The 19,153-nt window shown below is 35.2% G+C and overlaps 1 protein-coding gene across 1 annotated transcript in view; it reads left to right on the top strand.

Moving 5' to 3' along the window:
* The window catches only part of LOC110862550 (serine-rich adhesin for platelets), a 40,718-nt gene that overhangs the window by 5,186 nt on the left and 16,379 nt on the right, over positions 1-19,153 (top strand). Inside the window, exons 3-4 of the mRNA XM_035845660.1 lie at positions 8,256-8,375; positions 16,478-16,688. Coding sequence (XP_035701553.1) covers positions 8,256-8,375; positions 16,478-16,688 — 331 coding nt within the window. The remainder of the gene's footprint in view (positions 1-8,255; positions 8,376-16,477; positions 16,689-19,153) is intronic.

Genomic DNA, 19,153 nt, shown 5'->3' with positions numbered 1-19,153 from the left:
GGTATTTTCAATTAGCTATTACCAACTCATGCAAATTTTTATAAATTTTTGAGAGGTTTAGACAGTTACTTAATTCGTAATTTTGAAGAATACTTCATGTTTAATCTTAACATTTCTATGCGTAAGACTAGATTACATAAAAATTATGTAATATGCACTTTCTGGTTCATAATATTTCCAACAAGTTACAAAGGTTGCAAAGGAAAATCAACAGGCAATTCAAGCCTAACTTTACCAAGGCCATTCATGAGACATTCTTTGTTTTGTATATTTATGCAAACTAATTTTACAAAACTTGAACAGTTTACAAACATCCGCTAAAAAATTGCAATCGAAAATATTACTTTCCCCGGATTAAATTTTACCATCACATTTCTAACAGTGCATTTTATTCATCAAACAAAAGTAGGAGATATGTTGTCATTCACAAAATTTCCATAAAAAAGTTGTCAGTTTGAAAAGCAATATTTCTGCCCACGGGTTTTCTCTTTATTACGTATAAAATTGCAAATCCGGCCGTGTTTGTTGTTTGTCTGTCACTGTTCGAGGGTCGCACATATCTGGCAAATAACTATTTTGCATATGTCGAGTTTGATTCATTATTTAAATCAGAATTCTACTATTTTTGGATATTTGAGATGACGCAGTTCCGCAAATGTTCTTGTTTTTCGATGACGTGAATGTTACTGACATCAAAGTGATGACACGAATTTAGTTTAGTTTCACGTCGGCGTAAAACCTCGTTTGAATTTAAATCGAATTATAACCCTTCGTTTTGAAACGTCATGAAATTAAATATTTAATTTAATCAGGCAAGTCCCTCGACAAGGAAGTGTTGTTTGCTTTCCTGCGCGTTACAACCTGAAATGAATTATAAATGTGTTCCGAGATAATTGTGTTTGTTTTGCATGTGCGAATTTAGATCGCCAGAAACACCACAGATTTGTGGAATTGTTAAAGCGCAAAATGGAACCAGGGTCGAAATATGGTTCTGATTATGTGTAATTACTAAAATCACGGGATGTTTTGGAATCCCATAAACTGTGCAAGTTATATTTAACTATTTTGCAAAATAAAAAAAGTCCAACCTCAATCTGGTCAAGTTTACGCAGGAAAATTTGCAACTTTCCAAATTACTTGAGCAACCGATATGTAAATCAGGTACTACTGTTCAAGCGATCTGTACAAATTTAAAAATAGATTTAATCTTCTATAATTTTAAAATAGATTTAATCTTCTATAATTTTAAAATAGATTTAATCTTCTATAATTTTAAAATAGATTTGAAACTGGACTGGATCTCATACTTCGCAAAGTGGAACCTTTAAAAAATTTGCGAACCAAACCTGCTGAATCAGAAACATCTCAATAAATTGCACAATTGTGTCCCTTTGAAACCATTAAACAAATATTCTCATTCATTCGCAATTAAATTTTGTCCAAGTGGTGATACTCCAACAAAGTGCTGTTGATGTGCAAAATTAATTATCATCAAATTGGGTGCAAGTTTGAGATCATAATCACAAATTAATTATGTACGATTGTGTAATCTTCCAGTGACAACAATGCCTTGACATGTTTTGACATGTACTTAACAAACAAAGAAATGCAAATATTGAGTAACATTCATTACGTCGCCATTAATTTTGCACGATTTGGCGTATCTGAGAGAGTATATTTTCCTCCAACAAAGTCGACTGTGAAGAAAGGATGTCACGGATTTTGGCAGGATTTTGTCCTCGTTTTAAATTTCCTAGTTTACAATTGGGCCGAGGTGATGAAAAATATTATGTTTGGTTAGATTTTCAGAGAATACGTAATTCAGTGGTACATTTTAGTGTTCAATTGTTGGAAATTTTTAGTTAGTTTGCACATGCATTTAACTTTACAAGAGTTATTCCGAAATGAGGCTTTCTCAAATTTTGTGAATGATTGATTCCAAATTTAAATTTTTGTAAAAAACTAGTAGCTTAGTGCTGATTAAGGTGGGTCATACAGCGTGAAGATTAGGTATTTGATTGTGAAAATGTCCCCCCTTTCATTTATTTATTATTTTATGAATTATTAAATATTTGCAACCAAGTAGTAGTTCCCACAGTTTACAAATATTGAAAAGTTGCTATAATCGCTTATCGCATTCTGCAAAAGTTTGGAAAATAAATTTAGATTGCTCACTAGCTTACAAACATTTGCGTGAATTGATAAAACTGTATTTTCGTAAATTTTATTTGCATTCTCATCTACATATTTCGTAGAGAAAAAAATCCTTCGATTCTTCCGAGTGCAAAAAAATTCTGTCAAATTTCCTTAATCATCCCCTTAATTGCGGTGATTACGAAAGACAACAATTAGCAAATTGACAACCTGTCACTATTTTTGCACTTGTTGCGTCACCGGCGCTTTCTCCACGTGTCCAGAAATACATTGAATTCCCGTCAACGTTAATAATTCAGATGGCCCGAGAGATAGCTCGCTCAGCAACTTACCCTTGCAACGGGGAAATAATTACGTTACGTTTTTGTCTTCTGGGAATGGGTCGTTCGAAATGGATGGCATCGTTTACGCCAGCTTTGTCCGTAATATTTGCAAACACTGCAAATATTACCAAATTGGCAATTTATTGTCCATTATGGATTTGTCGGTAACCGTTACCAATTACCGCGACACGTCCGGTAACAGGCTGCTACTATGTTATTTGGAGTAAATACATATTCCGTTTCCAGCACACACGTTCTGCACGGCTTCTCTGAGGAGAGAAAGTGAGGATGAAATGAAGGGTAGCGAAGTGCAAATAGAAACAATTCCAGCGTGACGAACGAATCCAAACAGGGCGACCTCGACCTTTTGACATTCCGATTTCAAGCAGATGGTGAAATAGTGGATGAAACGAAACAAAGAGATGGATGGGCTGACGGGGAAAGTGAGATAAGATAAGAAAAAGATAAGATAAGCTGTCCTAGCTGACAGCATTGTGAAATATGGGAGAGAAAGCTTGCACAAGTCGGGATTTCTTTCTCTACTACACACACACTAAATAATTTGGTAGTGAATTTGTTACCAAGTTTGGCAGCTAAAAAGGTACAAACTAGTACTGATTTGTTATCAAACGGTAACAACTAATACATACATATAAATAAATTTTGCGTAAGATTAACGCTCTATTTTTGCGTCCTTAATTTACGGTTAAATTCAGAATTTGCACCAATGCGTGGAAAATCAGGATCAAATTTTAGTGTTTGGATATTGGTCAATTTGTAGAAATGCTCCAAAAATCGATCACGTGCTATGTGCACGGTCCTTAAAGACAGATAATCTTTTTGACATTCGATTCTTTGTTCATTTTTTATTTGACAGATAGACATTAATCCTTTGAGAAATAAGTATTTGCTACAAATTGGAAAGTACTCACATAAAGTAAAGTTCCTTAACTGGTCAAATTTAGTATTGCGAAATTATTTGCAGCGTTTCAAAGGACAGCATATCTCCAAAATTTCGAAAAAAATAAGTGGTCAGGGTCTTTTAGTAATTCTTGTGACGTTATGAACCAGGTGAAAAGCAGGATCAATTTTTATTTAACTTTTGATCTTACGAATCTCAAGTAAAAATTGAAGTCCCGACTAAAACAACTTTTTTCGAGAGAATTTGTCAAAGAGGAGACACTTGTAGAAATTGGATCTGCTCATTTTTTGCAAGATTAAATTTCCATCCCATCCTCCACTTTTTTAGAATGAGGTTGCTTTTCCTGTAAAGTACATCAATCTTGAGTATCTTCCTGACCTTTGGGTGAACTACACTTTAAATGATGTGGTAGCAAGTTGTTACCTGGTGGTCGCTTACTCCATCAAATTAGGAGTATATAAAACCCGACGTTTTTATTCTGCAAAATCAAATTAAATATATTACGGATGTAAATATTTGTATTTAAACTTTTAATTTTGTAGATGTCCATTTATTGAAGTTGGCTGCAAGATTAGGTTCGACAAATAGTTTTACAAACTGGCGAAAATTTTGAAAAATGCCATTTAATCGGGAGCACAACTTCCAACCTAAAAACAGTTGGATTTTTTTGCAAATTTCTATAAATTCGATGACTTGTAATAAATACATGACAATTTACTTAAAATATCTTAAATTAATTTCTTCACTACAAAACTCAATTTTCAAAATTTGCCAACTTTCACTCCAAATTTTAAACATTTGAATGTCCGCACAAGAGAACTAAATAGATGTGGGATTTGTGTTTATCTGGCGTATAATCCAAGCTTACTAAGGAATCACGTCCTTCTTTGCCCAGCCCAGTGAACTGGTGCATTTGACATTTACGCCACTTTGGGAAGATGGATGTGTTTTCCTTTGCAAAATTTCTTGCGGTGTGGATGAAGGAGCATTTGCCCTTTTTCGCAATGTGTCCGCCCACGCAGGACAGATTTTTGGGACAAATTGACATTTTCTTATCCGTGGGTTTCTTGATTGGACTCAAAATCCGAGTGGTTCCTGATTGACTCCTGTGTTTTGTGGGATGAGCAGGGTTCCCACGTATGAACTTATCTCTCACATCCACATAGGTCACCTTTGGCATCCTCTATAAATTTCATGAAATTATTCTAAAACTTGCAAATAAACACTACCTTGGATGTTTATTGCATACTTAATTTCATATTTTGAAGGAGGACATTCCAACAAAACTTATATCTTGATTTTTATTAACACAATACAATATTTATGCATTTCAAACAACTTCACACAACTTTAAAAGTTACGTCATTGACTTTTGATTTTATAACGAAAGAAATAAACATATTCTTGAAATATGTATATATGCAAATTTTTATGCATACATTTTGAAGACTTCTTATGTTAGTTTTGTAACCAAGTTTTTCTTAAACTTACAAGAATATTACGAAGTCAGGTTACAAATCCATTCTAAACTTAATGACCAAGTGCGTCTCTTTATTTTCAAGCAGTCTGCAAAATATTTCTCAAAATTCTTACATCTTACAGGATTACAAACATTCGCGTGAATTGACTCGTAAACAACAAGCACATTTCATCTCAAGAATTTCCACACTTCATGCCATGAATCTGAGCGAATTTTCCACAAGTTAAACCCCATGAAGAAAAGGGTAGCATAAAATATTTATGCTTTGTTGTTTCAACAGTATCGCAGCACATTTTGAATTATTTATTGAAACGACAAGCCTAATTTCCAGTGTAGACCGGATATTTTTCAAAAATAAAAATTGTAAAACCAAATCTTACACAATTTCATATATTTTATTCAGTATTTATTATTAAGCTTTAAAAAAGTGGAGCACAACACGTGACTTTATTTCCTCTCTCATAAATATTGCTTCGTCCAATTTATTTCGTAACCCTGCCGTTTTTTTCGTAAATTTCCACCAAGTCGGTCTGTCCGTCGCTTGGTTGAGTTCCTTTGCGGATTGAATTCGATTTTAGTAAGTAGCCTCGTTTCCTGGCTGCGAGATGGGATAACAGATAGAGAAAGATGAGATAAAAAATAAAAGAGAAAGTCGACCTGGGCCGTGCAAACAGGGTGTCGTTTCAATTTGTCGCTCTTTTATGATGTCCAGCCCTGAATAACCTAGTCTTTCGAGATGAAGTCCTTTGTGCAGGGCCCATCAGAGCCTCGGTAATCCCATACGTGTAGGATTTAACGTTGTCTGTAACCCCACTTGGGCTGATTTCCACCTGAGTAGTTTTATATTTCGGGGCTCTCCTCGAATACAAATTTTTTAGTCGGAATCCACTTCTTCTGCAGAGGCCGTCCAACCAAATGGCATGTAAGCTCGCATGGAGAACGAATTTCTTCAAATGATATCAACAAGTTCCGGAACTGCGGACGGTACTTTTAGCAACAACTTTCACCAAAGAAGCGGAAACGGGTATAGAATTATGCCGGTAAATATCTCGGAATTCAAAGTTGTCCTCATTCGGTGGTGGTGGTAAATCAAATTATTACCAAACTTTGTAGTTCGGTAATGAGACTTGGTACCGAATTATTTTTAATGAACTAAATGCTAATTTTTCATAAATAATTTAAGCGATTTTTTAAACAACCTGTTCCCATATAATTTTCTGACTAGCTAAAGTTTGTCATATTTTCACGTACCATGTGGACGCCCCAAAGATAAAATTTTATCGTGTATACGACACAAAATATCGCCGTGAAAGTCGACCCACTTAATGCCAGGAAATGATAACGGTAAAAGTCCGGGTGACATCCCCGCCCACGCAGCGATGTCAGGAAATCTGGTCTTGACAACAATGTCAAAACAATATACATAAGATCAAGCTCTGTTAAGTTTCACAGTTTGGGCTGCATTTCAATTTAAGCAGGCCATATCTCAATGACAAACAAGGAGAAATTTGCTTTAAAAAATTTTCAATTTGTTTGGAAATCCAGTAAAAAATGTACCTAACTCATGAAATTTTGAACTTTGTGTACTTGAGAAATTTACCAAAAACATTGATGAAACGTGTCCTAAAAATTTAAAAAGACATCTACCACATTGCTGTTTGCCAAATTTTGAATTCTTGTACTACTTGTAAAAAGCGAAAGTTATATAATTTTTTATAAAAATACCAATTCAGTCAAGTTGAGTAATCTCTGTAAAGTTGTATTTACAATTCATCGAGTCGTATTAAATTAAATCTCCATGATATGTAAATTCAGATCAAGAACTTCAAACGTTTTCATCAAGAGCATCCTTCAATTGTGTTCCACTTTATAAAATAACGATGTAAAATTACAAGAGGTGAAAGACTCGTTGTGAATCTTGCTGAATATTTTACACGAATTGTGTAATCAACAAGGCACCAAAAGGAAGAATTAGTGACACGGAGAGAAAGTAAGGGGGCCCTTCATTAAGAGTGTTAATGATTTTTACTGTCCTTCCTAGTGTGCTAATTATAACATGGGGAATATTGCGAAAAGAGACAAAATTATGTGGAAATCACATTGCTTTATGCACGGTCCCTGAAAGAAGAGCCGTGTCATTTTACAATTTGTCTGGGCGGGGGCGAGTGAGATAAGGAAGAGGCTTTCCCCGCATTAACTTCCAATTTGTATTCAGACCCAGAAACGACTTGCTTTTGTCCGAAATGCGAAAATAAATGAAGATCCGCTCAACTTTCTCAATGCAGACGGTGCACAAAGCGTGTCATGAAGTAACTACATTGTGCTCCACAAATGAGAGTCTATGATTGATTTCATGTCGGAATGACCAAAATAGGTCTTAAAGCAGCACACCATCTTTTATGAACAGCCCCATGAAAATAATCCTCTTAATCACAATCGCAGCCTTAAATTACTTAACTCTTGTTGGGACAGCAATTATGTAAATTAAGCTTGTCGAGTGGATAAAAATGGAAAGTTCTTTTTAGAGGAGGATTTTCTATGTGATCCAGATTAAAGGTTATTACTGCTGAATTATAGCAAAATTATTTTGTAAACTATTGGAAGCTCATATTCTCGTCATTTGAGATGGTTTTCCCAAAGGGGAGATTTAGATATTCCCTAAATCGCAACTTTTTGCAGCCAAAATTTGCAAGAGCGATTACCAATTGCTACGCTATACTTAATTTACGTTTAGTTAGGTACATATTTACGAAGTTTCAAACTTCAAATGACAACTTTCATTATCTTGGAAATTTTTCCCAATGGTATTAAAAATTCCCGAAATTTCAGTCACATAAAAAATTTAATAATCCCAATTACTCATTTAATTAATCTAGTTAATGAGTTAAATTGCTGTTGAACTTTCTCCAAGTTCTCAGTCTACAAGCTTCTCAGCATCTTGTTTATACCTATATATATTTTTTCTATAAAAATTTTCGACATTCTGCGTCAAAATTTGTAACTATTTGTACATGAATTGGATTAAATTTTCTCACTATAAATTTGCGATTTATGTCGAGACGCTGACCTAGTTGTAGTGCATGTGAATTTAGTATTTAAAGTACTTCAACGTTATATACAAGTCATTGAAATTTGGTTATTCAGAATGTCGTAATTAGCACAAAATTTGTACATGTCGCCTTATTTATTGCGATTTCGGAAATCTTGTTGTACTTAATTATCCGAAATTTGCTTAATACAATTTGCGAAGCATGTCTCATGTCTCTTCTGTTTATAAATTTATAAGAGTTGTGTACATCAATTCAAAATGAAATATGAAAATATATAATTTTTCTATGCGAAGTACAATTTCAAAAATTGTGTTATTTATTTCCAGCTGTGGGAAAACCTGTCAGAAAAGTACTTGTACGAGAAGGGGATCCCCTGGTCACGTGTTCTCGCAAAGTCGGCCACACCCACGAGCAGAGATGTCGAAATAGCGGATCAGATTCACAAGGTGAGCCAACTTTCCTGTACTGGTCAACTATTTAGTTAAGTTATTATTTTTACCAGACCGGTGGGATTGTAGGGATAAAATTCGTCTAAAAAATACAATTATGTAAATATCCGTATCTAAACACACCTTTTCTAATTACAAATTAGAGAAAAATGCAAAAACTATATACATGCAAAATAAATTTTGTAATTTGAAAACTTTTCTGTTCAATTTGAACGTGAAGTTTGAGAACTTTCCGCCTACACGCGCATCCACCTCATCGGGATGCAATTACACAAAGAAATTAAATTTGCAAATACCTGTCTCCCCGGTATTACGTACATACATACGTATTCCATTTTCCAAATAAGTGACTCGGGCTTCCTGCTATTCTTACATAATTTGCATACATAAATACTTGTTTGTCCTTTGTTCAACATTAGAACAAATACATGCATGCACGCGGTACATGCTACAAATTTTACCTATTTTGCAACTACAAAGCTAGATATCGCAATTTACATGAGTTACTTTCTTTTCACAAGTGGTGTCTTCCAGCGTATGCTCTCCGATTTTGACAAAATTAGTGACAAATGTGATCACGAATTTAATTAATATGAAATTTCCAAAAGACCTGTCAAATTTCATATTAATTCAGTTCGTGATCGATTCACACCAGTTCAGCCAAAATCAGAGAGCATACGCTGGGATATCTCCCTTATGAGTGGCATACACTACATCAGAATCTCTCATTTGAAATATGGACAGGTTGCACTAATGCTCCTTCAACGACGTTGTGGACTTCTGTTTTATCTAATTTTACACAAATTTCCATCACATTTTGAAAAAAACGAAGGTGTGGAGCGGAAACTTTGTGTGCTTTCATCAAGACAAAGTTTACCTTTTCAAGAAAACTTTTATAATTGGATCTCAGAAGATGAAGGGGCTCTGGTAAATTACGTTACCGGATTTTCTACACATCCGTTTAGCAATTATGGTCTGGATGGCATCGTAATATTGGTTGCGCATTATTTATGAATGGTCCCTCAGATTATGGGATGATGATGATATGTCGTGCGATACGCGATGTAGGTAAGTGATTAATCTCGAGAAAATTGGATTCTGAGATGTCTTCATGACAGGTAGATGATTAGATGGGACCATAATTTGATGGGAAAAACGCAATCCTGAGCTCTTCCGAGAAAGAAAGCTAGCACGGGGATATTTGTGATCTAGTAAACTCCACACGTTCTCACACGTTTGCCACGATTACAAAGTAAGAGTAGGTTTCAAATCTGTCATACACACATAAATCCAGATATCGGGCTAGTACATTTTGTAAAAAACCTCGTAAACTGGTTTTCCAAAATTTTACTGGGTTATTACAAAAAACATCCGAGTGAATTGTCGCAATATTAAGAATGTCAACCTTCAAATCTGAAGATCCTTTCTGTAAAAGAAATAAGTAATAATTTTGCAAAAGCTAAGGGCTTTACAAACGCGTGAATTCCAGCTTCACATATTTGAAATAGGTATGCAAACAAGAAATCTTTTCTATTCAGTTCTCATTTGTGCTAAAAACGAGAGAACATTTCCACATGCGTAATTTCTAAGGCTTGATTAATAAATAATTCATGGCCTTGATTTAACTTATTTTTTGCTACTTGTGCCATATGCACGAAGAACCAATGTTCGTGATGCCGTGTTTCTTAAAATTAGTCACAAATGTCACAAATCGGAAATGTTTCATAAAAAATATAGTTTTCATTTTTGAATTTCTCTAATTTCGTACATTTACATAAATTGTCTGCTTATTTCCACCATTAACACACTAAAAACTAAAAAACGCGAAGTTTTACGGAACCCTAACAAGCCCTGAAAGACTTCCAACTTCTTTTTGTCACAAATTTTCTAAGGGAGAAAGACCTTCGTTGGTATGCAAAAGCAACGCGTTGTACGTTAAACATGTCGTCATTTTATCCCGATTTCAAACTCGAGGCTGTCACAAAAATTAAGGGATTGAAACTTGGACAAAATTCCTTCCTGCACGACCCTGCAATCCTATGAAAGAGTTAAGATTAAAAAGTTGATTGCACAAAAGTAGGGGAAAAAATGTAATAAATGAAATATTTTTGTATGCATTTGAATAAAAGGAATTATTCACATTTTTTCCTCGTTTCTCTTACAATCAACTTGCTACAAATGAATTTCTTTATGTTGAAATTAATATTTCTCATTTTCTGTTTAAGAACGAAATCCGTACAGATTTTGAATTCTTTACCCTTGAAAAAAACTTTGCTTTTTCATGCATTTCCGGTTTTACTGGATTCAATTTAATCCATGTTTCCATCTAACGCCTTTAAATAATTTGATAGACATAAGATGTACAAAACTGATGTAAAACAGGTGAATTAATTTTTGCATAGCTATTACGCTAAGTAATTAACTCTTCCCTTTAATGATTAAGGAATTTATGCCAATTTTGCTTCAAGGTCAAATGAATCTCGAATAAAATATTTCCAAGTCCTTTTTACAATATTCTAAATTGAAAAACCTACAGTGCAGACTCCATATAGCCCGAGTCAGGGACAGAGTCACTGACTCCTCCAGGGTCACTCTGGTTAAAATTTGCTCACTTTTAGCTTCATATCCTTTCGTGAGAAGCCATTAGGTATAACCGTGCCAGATTTAATGTTTTTAAAGTAATTTCTAAAAATTGGTATGGGTCACCCCATAGGGTCGCTCCAGATAAGAATTTTACCAATTTCATGCCATATTCTTCTATTAAGACCCATTAGCAATCTATCTACCAAATTTCAGCTTGGTATGACGATTTTGAAAAATCGGTATGGGTAACCCTGTAGGGTCCCTCAAGATGAAAATTTTTCCAACTTGAAGTCATTTTTATCTATTAGGAGCCATTAGCAACCTCTGTACCAAATTTCAGCTCTCTACAACAATTTTGAAATTTTGGTGCATAATACCCCACCCACTCAGGTGACCCCCACCGGTCAACCACTAGACCCATTTCGCCCATCTTCGAACTCGTTTAATAACTTTGTCCAATATGCATATGGTAAAAATTTAAAGTCAATCGGTTCAGCCGTTTTGGCTCTATCGTGCCGGACAGACAGACGGACGGACGGACGGACGGACGGACATGACGGTTCCATAAGCCCTGACTCGGGCTAAAAAGGAAAAAAAACATATTGTTATTTGTCCTTGGAATTTGCATCCCTCGAACTGCATTTGCCCTCGAAATGCTTCACTGTCCTTGAATCATGGAATTTTCTTTCCACAAATAAATTGGATTAGCGGATGATGATTTTTTTCCTGCAGGGATGATTGAAACCCGAATTTGCAGACCGATTGCATCATCATGAATGATGATTTCCTTTATGTCTGCAAAATTTTGGCATGTCGACCATAATTGAAAAATCCAAACGGACTCCTTTGAGCTCGTTACACGTCCTTGGTTACATCACATGAGAGACAGTCGGCGTAAATAAGTTTGGTCCATCGAAACACACGCTAAATAATGTGGCAACAATCTGTCACCGGGCGAGGATCAGGAATCACTTCGATTTTGCAATGGTGATATGCATTACGAGCTTGTATGTTCGCAAATTTCTCGAATTACATAATATTAGTATTGGAGATGTGCAAGTTCGCAAATTAATCAAGGCAAAGTTGTTTGCGAATTTCCGAACTAAATTTTTTAACTAACAATGCGAACTCGTAATAAATACCCCTAAAAAACATGTTATCATTTACAGCGAAATTCTAATTTATTTTTTCTCTCGCAGTTGACAAGCTACGAAATACTGCGAATTTTAACATCAACCACGTACAAATTTAAAATTTAGTGCGACTAAAAATTAATTACAGCGAAATTTAAATCCATGCGAAATACGTAAGCTCTACCTCTTTCAACAGTACACTTATCAGATTTGACATATTCACCGTCGGTAGTACCACTTTATTCCCACATCATTTAGCGTGCCCCCATCCAGCTTGTCAGATGTGGTTTAAACTGCATCAAAGAAAATGTTTCACTTTGAATTGCACGAAATAATCAGAGGCCGAGACGAAGTAGAAATAAATTGTAAATTCTCTCAGTAATTTTGCAACTTTAATCCGCAACGAAACCAGAACTTAGTTTTCCTAAGAAGATAAAAATGTGTTCGGTTTACATACATTTATTTTTCAAACGCACCCTTAAAAAACGTGACAAGAAATTATCACAAGTCCAGATTGTGCCAGATTTGAAGTAAAAACATTAACCTGTAGTTACAAAATAATTACAAGTTGTTAATTTATAACCAAAACATCAAAACAATGAGAAGTTTGCAGCAAAAACAGACAACAACCTGGTAACAAATGTATTACCAGTTTGGTAACCAATTTGTTAGAGTGTCCACATCCCTGTGGGAGAAGATGACCTTTTACTTTCTCTTTGCCTTTTTACTCGACACAAACCATGGTGGTTTCCTTTGTGGAGGAAAAAGAGATAAGAAGAGAGGCAACTTTCTCCCTGGTGAAAGCACAGCCTTCACGTTCTCCACTTTTTTGGATAAACTTATAGTCTCGTCTTTGTAAATACACAAAGTTTTCGTTTCGCCGTCTTCTTTAAATCCAATTTAGTTTAGTTTGCCTACATTTTTTTGTACTTAACTTTCGGACCGTACACACATCGAGGATATGATGGATTTTCCGAGAATATTGAATCAATTTGTGTGACAAGTCATGTTGTAGTTGACATTGGAAGGATAGCATGTCTTGTGCTTTAAATAGATGACACACCTTGTGCAGGGTCCCTGTACCACCTGAAGGGTACGATGATGTAAGAAGAGACGCGTATCCTGGGGACACAATGAGAAACTTGACATTTTTCCTTAGATTTACATGCCTAATTTCTCTCGGGATGCATTGTGAATAATGTGGTAACAATTGCGTCATTGAAACTCTACTCTGTGGGGAAATATTTTTTACCAAACGGTAACAATAAATGTGCTCGAAATTCAAATTTGCTACATCGCTGGAATCAAAGTTTTACCTTTGATAGATTAGTTGGAATTTGGTAGACTAAAGTCACACAAGAGCTTGCATATCATAAGGCATATTGGTCACAATTCCCACATGCTTTATGGAAAAATATATATACCAAATTGTTCAAACAAATATTAGAGTAAATACTGGTTCAAAAAATATGTGGCCAAGCTATTGCTCGTTTTAAACTCCGATTTATAGTTTTTACAATTTTAAACTACTTGTTAATAGCAAAAGATTCATTGTGGCAAAATTTATTTAATCATATGGTCATATTTTAATCACATGGTCATATTTTTTTTTAAATTGGAATTTTCAAATTATTACAGAATTATAAAAGAACCTTACTTGTTTAAAGTTTTCCTCATCCCTATTTTGCTCACTCTGCTTGTTTCACACCACTTATTAACATTTAGATTTATTGCTTATGTAAAACTCCAGTATACAATTTTTTCAATTTTTAATAACCAAATTTAATTAAAGATTGATGTCCTCTTTGATTAAAGTATAATTTGTTTAAAGAGAATATTATTACCATTCTTATCTTCAAAGTGGACATTCATCGAACATTTTTTTAAACTTGACCTTTGAAAATTAAAAAAAAATATTACAGAAATTACAAAATTAAAAACGGAATTAAGTTTCTCAATATCGTGTAATAACCTGAATCTAATAATATCCATTTTTCAACGATGTAACATATTTGCAAAATCTGTTAGTCGTTTGACCAGAGTTATCTGACACCTCAATAAAATCGACCTTGCATAATTATTGTTCTCAATTGCTGTCGTAACCTTTTTTCTGCAAAGTTGCCATTTCCCACGAGTTATGTACCATGGAATTAGACACTAACTATTCACAGACTGGTCCCTTCACAGGGGAACAATTTGCCCAGATTTTCTTTCTCACCATTAAATCGGGTACTTTATGTGGGTGTGTTTTCCTGGTGTACAAATAATTCATGTTATGCAACCTTCAACAACAACCTGTCTCTGCTAGCAGGGTTCCCTAAACAGCGCATTATTTGTGTCCCCTTTGTACCAAATGTGGCCAAATATTTAGCACACGATGCAAAAAATTCTTGCCAGCATCAACCCTGGTGGTCTCCAGCTCGACGTAATTGTCGTGACCTTTTACTGCCAAACCGCATCCACATCAAGCAGGAGATGAGCGTGTGTGTCGAGCCGAATAGTTATTACGTCTCCCTCTCCGCCACGACGTTAAGCTGGATGGTGTTGGTGAGAGGAGAATTTGATTATTTTCATGACACTGACATAAAGTGGAGAAAAGTGAATTAGGTTTCAGTAGTGTCCCTGTCAGGCGCTAAATTGACACCGGTTTTATGAAGTCTTAAAATTGATGCGAGATTCGGATTGGCACTTAAATTGGACACATTCCCAACCAAGATTGGATATCAAAGACTGCTTTACATATTTTACCAGGTGTCTAGATAATCTTGATCTTGTCGGTGTGATTTTCACTTTCACTTTATTATTTGTAACTGGGTAATAAAATGTGTAAATCTCATAAGTAAAATTATTTTATGTTTTACTTAATTCTGTACTGTACATCTAGGTCAGATTTAACCAGATTACACGTAATAAATAATTTGTGAGCTGATTTCCTGTCATTTACATAAGTTGAAGGAGTTTACTGGGTTGCAAATTCATAAACGGAGTGAAATGAAATGAATCATTGCCTCGAATTTGCCATAATTATTTGCCAACATGAATTCTTCCAAGTTTTCGTATAAGAAAAATACGAACTAGATATCATTGTTTAATGTAATTTTGTAAATTGAGCATTACATTAGCACAAGTCTCGAACAAAGCCTATTTTACAAATTTAGCTTGATTTTCGTACGTGATGTTCATAAAATTGGTGAAAAGTTTAATGTGGCATAAACCAAAGTGACGCTGTCGGATTGAGATTGTCCTTAAAACTTGCTTACGAAACCTTCTCCTAAAATAAGTACATCCGTCTCGGGAATTGGTTTGGTTTGCTTGGATTTTTATTTGGATCGTGCATAAATAAATAAGGCTCGTGGACGAGTAGCACGCCTTGAAAAGACCATCAAATGGATCACATGTAATATGCACGATCCCCTTATTTACTTTCTCTCTTCCCCTCGGACAGAGATTTTTATCAGATGCGAATTAATTAAATTAACGGTGTGCCCTGACACGAACCCGCTTATTTGAGTCGCACTCTACATAATTTGGCAACAAAATTGTCACTACTTTCGAGTAGTAACGGTAAAAAAAGGTGCTCAAGCAGGTCATATACTTTGTGAAATTCAAGATCATGGCCTGGTAAAAGTATGCTAACAAAAAAATTAGCTTGTCAATCCACAACCCAACCGGTAACAAATGTTTACGACGTTTACCTATGAAATTATTTAGAGTGTGTCCTTAATGGGATTGATTTCAAGTTGTGTGCACTCCACTCAATTACAACTCGTTCAAATTGAAGTGTTGTTCTCAAGGTGAAAGTCGTACTTGTTTGTTATTGTCGAGCGGACGTGATAATGAGAGCGATTATTTTCTCCTGAGTGTCACCTTGAGAGGCAGACAAGTTTTTCCGTTAATTGTAGAAAATCATTGAAAATCACAACCATAAGAAGAAGGCCAAGTATTTTAGATTTTTATATAAAATGCTAGTGTTTCACGCCGTTTAGTTATAATTCTGACTGAGTAAAGAGAGAGAGATAAAATATTATTGAGTGCTTGTATGACGTCTGAAATTGAAATTATCAAATTTTGAAAAGCACAAAATCCCGTAAAAAATATAAAATCAGTTTAAAAAACATTGGTCATTTTCTACAGGATGTTTTATATAATTTATGTAATTTCATGCAATTTTATTGCATTAATTACTTTCACGTCGCTTAAAATTCTCCTGGTTTATGTTAATAATTTCCTACTTTGAAATTGCATTTGTCAAATTATGATACCTTTCCCTTTATACAAAGATGAGAAAATCGGACATAGTTCCTAATTTAATTTTAACTTATGCAACACTCAAATTTATGTTCGTAATTTTTATAAATTTCAAAATTATTCTGTATTTTGCAGGACCTCCACCGCACGGGCTGTACAGGATTTAGTGGAGCCAAACAAGTAAAACTAAAGTCTGTCTTGGTCGCTTATGGGCGTTGGAATCCTAGCGTCGGTTACTGTCAAGGATTCAATATGATTGGCGCCATGCTATTAGAAATGACGGGGGGAGATGAGACGCTCACCCTCAAAGTGCTTATCTTCTTGATTGAAGGGGTGCTCCCTCAAGGTAAGCCTAACAATATTTTAGACTCTTAAAGGAGAAAAAATTCCATGTTTACTTCAATTCATGGTACCACTGGGAAGGTCCGCGTCAACTTTTGGAGCAGAATTTAGTAAATTCATACTAAAAAAACTTGAAACCATTTTGATTTTTGTCAGAAAAATAATTCAACTTCAAAACTAACGACCTTTCGCAAAATATTGTTCCTAAAACTTAAGATTAATTAAAAACGTCCTGCCCACCCGAAGTTACAATTTATAGATGACGCCTCCTAAACAATTGGCAAAATTTGAATTGTCACCCTGTGTGAATTTATTTTCCCAGCTTTTACTGAATAAATAAAGCCACACTTTTAATCCGTACATTTCTGCATGACCTGATTTTCATGTGTAACGTGAGCACGGAAATCCGACGAATGCTTCTTGTCCAAATATTCTTTTATCATGAAAATTCTCCAATTCTTGCATTTCGTTCATGCACAAAATTAAAGACAAGCCCTCCAGAAATAAAGTATATTATCATAAAAAAATACAAAGAAAACCCAAACCGATCCCGGATTCAATTTCCGGATCTCGGATCTCGGCTTTTCTGCAAAATAGAAAGGAACGGATGTCCATCGTTTTCCCACCTTTGAGTGAGACCACGCATAAAGCACGTGATCGATTTTCGAACAATTTTTATCACAGGCCGGCCAATATATTAGTATTTAACATGGGAAGAGAAGACTGCCTTGGGGCTACTTCAAATCGATCACATGCTTTCTGTCTGGTCGCTTTTGTAGTTGCATCGTTCCGTACTTTAACCATTGCACACTTTGGAGACCCACTTTCACTCAGCCCATCAGAGAGAGAGAGAGATTTAGCAGGAAGGTCGTCTATTGTCCATATGGCGAGGTTCATTTGGCGAAGGTGAATTCCCCGATTTTCACAAAATTCACCCAGAAGAGAATCCACGTCACCTCATTAAGCTTTCTCTACATCTCCCTATTTCCATTTTATTGACTACTTTCATCCAGTAAGGAACGTGCGAAAAGGGTGTTTTTTATCTTGTGTCCTTCACAAACTGAAATACGTAATTTGGTAGCAATCTTCTAGAGGGTGGTAACTGCGTAGCTAATTTTGTAGCACGCTTACAATACAATCGGTGACAACAAGTTTTAGTACCACGCTATTTACACAGAGACAATTCACGCCATCCTTAGTACCTTGTAAAACTCGTAAGTTTTATTAAATAATTTTACAAAAATGTGTAAAGCTAATTGTCCTACGAAATATTTGTAAAAGCTGGTGAAAGTTTGGAATTTTACTAAATTTACGGATTTTACAAAGTTACCAAGGACTGCATGACAGTGCTACTTCCGGTTTCATCGTCACCCACCCAATTAATGCAAGTCTACCGCATCCATTTCGCACAACCCGGTTCTATTCGATTCCAGACTTTGAATGGAATTTGTCTCGGGTGAAAATAAAGTGGGGCGTGGAGATGCAAGAGGAGATTGTCTAATTGTGTGTGGAATGATGAATGAGTCTCTCGCGGAATGATGATCAGCTTCCAGCCACACACAATTTTGAGGGCAATTCCAGCCGTGCCGTGGATAAAGTATAATCTCGATTAGAGGGTGAAAGTCGCCCGATGAAAATTCCCCAGAAATCTATCCCACACTTTCTGCACGGTCTGTGCCCATAATTCCGTATGCGTAGGTGGGAGAGGGTTAGTTAGTGGGTGTTTGTTCAATTAGCAGTCTCTTGAATTTATGGTTGATGATAACTTATTTCGCCGCAGAGAGAATCATCAACAATTTGGGACGACAGGATAAATTGGATTTATTCACTAATCCTGTTTTCTGCACGGAAATTTAATTGTGGAAATTTACCTAGGCTAATCAAGACTCTCTGGAAAAGGTGGTATTTTGGAGAGGAAGATGTAAACGGGGCTAAATTTGGGACTCGAATTTACGGGTTCTAACTTCTATTGCGACTAAATTTGAAAATAGATTTGTACCATGTTAGTTATTTATGTACATTTAATGCGCATATGTACATATGTGATCAGTGGGTGACAAATTAAAACCATGTCGCTCTCCCACAAATTAAATATTTACATACAAACTCGGCAGTCATGTCAGTATATTCGTGGTAGGATTACGGTATATAAATTGTTAATATTTATTGTGGTCGCTGCCCCGTTTCTGCCAAATTAAGCTTGGTCTAGAAGATTTTACACTTTTGTTGTAGATGAAATCGAATACAAATTACAATTTTGTATACATTATCAACGAAATTACGTATTTGAAAGCCTTCTATCTTAGAATTAATTTTTTAACGAATTAAACTACGTAAAAAATAATATCGGTGTGACTAATGCACAATTTTAGAAAAAATACAATAGCACTTTGGGAAAATTATAATTTTCCATTTACGTATGATTTTCACCAGGGAAAAAAATTAGTTTACGTACTCATCGTGTCATTT

Source organism: Folsomia candida, unplaced genomic scaffold, assembly GCF_002217175.1.
Source record: "Folsomia candida strain VU population unplaced genomic scaffold, ASM221717v1 Fcan01_Sc061, whole genome shotgun sequence".
In the NCBI taxonomy this organism is placed as follows: Eukaryota; Metazoa; Arthropoda; class Collembola; order Entomobryomorpha; family Isotomidae; genus Folsomia; species Folsomia candida.
This window is presented reverse-complemented; position numbering and strand designations above follow the sequence as displayed.